The 4,118-nt window shown below is 40.4% G+C and overlaps 1 protein-coding gene across 2 annotated transcripts in view; it reads left to right on the top strand.

Annotated features, from left to right (window-relative positions):
* The window catches only part of Fshr (follicle stimulating hormone receptor), a 179,514-nt gene that overhangs the window by 152,998 nt on the left and 22,398 nt on the right, over positions 1 to 4,118 (top strand). For both annotated transcript variants that reach the window (XM_028765153.1, XM_028765154.1), the window contains exon 5: positions 3,377 to 3,448. In XM_028765153.1, coding sequence (XP_028620986.1) covers positions 3,377 to 3,448 — 72 coding nt within the window. The remainder of the gene's footprint in view (positions 1 to 3,376; positions 3,449 to 4,118) is intronic.

Genomic DNA, 4,118 nt, shown 5'->3' with positions numbered 1-4,118 from the left:
CTCTCTCTCTCTCTCTCTCTCTCTCTCTCTCTCTCTCTCTCTCTCTCCCTTATCTCTCTCAGTGTGCAGGGCCAGTCGAGTGCTGGTGCACTTAGGTCCCCAGCTGCCACCAGGCCAGGGGATCCCCACCGGAGAGTCTTGCGCTTCCCGGGGAGCTTCAGATTGAGTGAGGGATTTACCACGCCCCAGCTGTTTCTCACAGAGCCTGCCTGGTGGTGGAACCAACTCAGTCAAACTTCCCACACGCACTTCTGCTTCTCTCCAAAGGCACACACCCCCCTCCCCAGGCGCCCGCGAAGGACAGCAGACATGCGGGACCCACAACACAACAGAGATCCATGCTGGTGTGCCCGCCACTGGGCCATCGTTCCCCCACAAACACACACACCTGCAACAGTCCACACACTTTCTGGCCTGGAGCAATAAACTGGCTTGTATCCAGTTCATGCCAGAGTTCGCGTGCATGTTCCTGTGATCTCTGGCCTCCGGACCTTCCTGCCTCTGTTTAAGACTAATTATTCCCCAAACTACAGTGATACCTGACAAGCAAATCAACCAAATTAGAGTTTTGATCTATTCCTGGTGACAGAAACTAGAAATGTTTGAGAAACATCATGCAACCAACCCGGTATTTTATGAGCACATGCTGCATTCTAAACGTACACACAGACGAAGGTTGTCAGAAAATACTAAACATGGCTGCCACTCTGATATCTCATTAGGAGAATACTGAAATAACACCGTGGGAAGAGATGTAAAAATAGAGAAGGCTAGATCTAATGAACCAGGATTGCAATGAATCGTGGGTCTTTAAAGTTATGGCATTGCTCCCAGCAGCTATGAGTAGACTCAGGGGTTACTGAAGAGCAATGACAAATGCTATTTTAGTAGAAACTCCCCGTGTCAGATACTAACGGATGCAAATGCTGGGTCATGGGGTGATTGTCACTCTCTTCTGTAAGTGTCTTTGTAGATTTTTCACAAGTCTCATAATAAGTATACATATTACTTTGATATGAAAAGAATATATACACTTTCAAATCACCAAAGTATGTAGAGTGACTGGCACTCTCACACATTGCTGGTAGAATGCAAAATGATACACTTGTTTTTTTAAAAAAAAAATATTGCTAAGCAGTTTTCCATTTAAACATGTTTGTAATCTGACCCAAAAATCACACTCCAAAGCATTTACCCAAGAAAAAGAAAAAATATATGCCCCTTCCCTTCCCTCTCTCACTCTGTGTGTGTGTGTATGTGTGTATGTTCCTTTTCTCCCTTGCCCAACAAACATTAACCACACACAAATGTTTAAAGCATCTTTTATATGTGTGTGATATACCATATGAACATTAATACATTTAATCAATATTTTTCCACAAAAAAAATCCTGAAACTTCAACTGGGGACTAGAGAAATGAATTGTGATTTTATTCAAAGAAGAAATTCTATTTGGCAACAAAAACAAGAAACTACTGAAACACACAACAACATGGGAGGATTTCAAATACATCAAGATGAGTTTCATATCTTGGAAATATTAAAAGAAAATCCAGACTCAGAAGTTGTTTGTTCTATGATTCTATTTTGGAAAATGTGATCCTTTAGAAAAGATATATATAGCTACAGAAAACTGATGGGTGGTTACTAGGATCTGGAGGTTAGGAAGGGTTAAATGCCATGTGAACACACAGGGGAATGGGACAATGGCATTGCATTGTATCTGGTTGTGGTTGTGGTCACATGCCTCTGTGCACTTACTTTCACTTGTTGACCTTAATGTCAAAATGTTCATTTCTCTATATGGAAAATGAATTTTGAAACAGGGTTTCAGTATGGAAATCTGATTAGCCACAAAAAGCAGTTCTACTGGAATTCCAGGCCTGTGCCATCATATCTAGCTTTTAATTTTTAAAGAAAAATTAATGTCATAACAAATCCTCCAAAAGAGTATATGAACAACTCATTAGTCCAGTAAAAAGCAGGAGATTTTGTTGGAAGTATTTTAAAAAATCTTATCAAAATGAGTTCTACTTGCAATGTTAGGAGCCAAGTGGGAGTACAGCCTCAGAGAACCATTACAACAATCCATAGACAAGATTTACTGACTCTCTGAATAAGGACATGAAGAACAAAACACCGAAACTGAGTCCAGAGCTTTGGTGCTTCACAATGATGTATATGCCAATAGAGTTCTCCAGGATAGGAGTGAAAGGACCACCTACGGCTTAGCTAAGCCAGACGCAGAAGGGGACGATAGTAGAGCTGTACTAGAAGGTTCTGAGCAACTCACAGTAGGGAGATCTGAAAAGTGAGGTACCTGATGGTTTTCATGAGTCACTAGACAATTAGCAACCACTTCCACCAAAATGTCATCTGGTGTAATGAAGGTGCAGCTGGACACCATCACCTCATCAAGCATTTCCTCTTATTTGTTCTCTACTCCAGAGAACCATCTGTGCTATGGAAAGAGATTCCCATGCAAAACTCACTGGGTTTTCATAAATATCTAAGCTGAACATGGGGCATCTCTAACATGGTACTATCTTTGGCCATCAGGAAATATGAATCCCTTCCCTCCCTGTACACCATTCCTTCGGAGCAATAACTCTGATACATGTGCTGTAGATCTCCTAAATCAGGTCCACAAGATTACAGAAACTGCACCAGTAGCAGTTACCATTACTCATGCTGGTGCTGACTAGCTTACTCCTCCCCTGCTTCATGTTTCCTGCCTCACGTGCTCTGAACCTACAGTGCCCATTACATTAGTCATCAGTTGCCGTCATCACAGATTTACAGGCTTTGATTTCCAAGGAAACCAAACACTGTGTAGGATCAAGGGCAGATATGCTATCTAGATATAGGGATTTTGAAAACTTATCTCCAACCACTTCCTAATTGACCCTTTTTTAGATTACTTATATACCTCGAAGCCAAAAAGTGTGCACTCTAACACTCTAACCCCAAAAGAACTTCTTTAAAAGGAAAAATACTAGTTCTCCAATAAGTACACCAAGGCTGGAAAATGGAGTAACTAGGGAAATGTTGTTATCTCGTTGTAAGTCATTTTTGAATGGTGGTAACTTATCAATATTCAAAAGTAAATCTGTATGTGAATGATAGTAGAATATCAATGCCTTGTAAAAAGAATTGTAAATTTATTTGCTCTGAGGAATCAACAACTGACTAGATCCTAGTTAGAGTCTTAAAACAAAAAGCAGATAGTAAAAGTATAACCTATATTGTGAGAGCTCTGATAGATTTTTCTGAGAGTCTATAATTGGTATTTTGAACTTGGAAAGTTCAGTCTCTGACAGATGTTTTCATGACAGCTTTATCTCGGCTCACTCTCACTTTGTCTCAATCTCTCTAGGTTAATATCCAACACAGGCATTAAACACTTGCCAGCCGTTCACAAGATCCAGTCTCTCCAAAAAGTTCTATTGTAAGTTTGTATTAATAGGATGTCAATCAGCCCTCCATCTTCATAACAAATGCGAGATAGACTTATAAAGATAAAATGTTTATCTAAGTTCACACTTCCCCAAATTTTAGTCTATGTTTGATTGGTCCCTTGCTTTGAGCTTACTATGACCTTCTGTTCTTCTCTTCTTACTATGCCCTCTAATATCCATCACAGTACATTTTCTAAATATGTGGATCTAGGTGAGCAGAGGGAGGAAGACAAACAGCAAGAGGGACCAGTAAAGTTCAGGTTGGATGAAGTTAAAAGGCTCTGCAGTAACAATTATCAACAAACAAGCTTAAAATCAAATCATCAAGTTTTCTTTTCATGGATTCTTAATGTACATGGAGCTTTACATGGAGGTTCCCTGCAACTCCCCCAGATTCTCCCACCATTCCCCTTTATTTCTAGAGCTCCTGAAAGATCTGCACTAAGGGATTGGTAATAACTGTTTTCCCTTTTCCAAAGGAAATGTATAATTTAAAAGAGAAGGAGTAAAGACACTGTGTGAATGAAGCAAGACACACCTCAGTGGTAGAGTATTTATTTCTAGTAGGCATGAGTATCTGGGTTTGATCCGGAAGGAAGGAAGGAAGGATGGAAGGAAGGAAGGAAGGAAGGAAGGAAGGAAGGAAGGAAGGAAGGGAGG

This window comes from Grammomys surdaster, unplaced genomic scaffold (assembly GCF_004785775.1).
Source record: "Grammomys surdaster isolate TR1022 unplaced genomic scaffold, NIH_TR_1.0 149, whole genome shotgun sequence".
Lineage (NCBI taxonomy): Eukaryota > Metazoa > Chordata > Mammalia > Rodentia > Muridae > Grammomys > Grammomys surdaster.
Note: the sequence above shows the minus strand (reverse complement) of the source record. Positions and strands in the feature narration are given on the sequence as shown.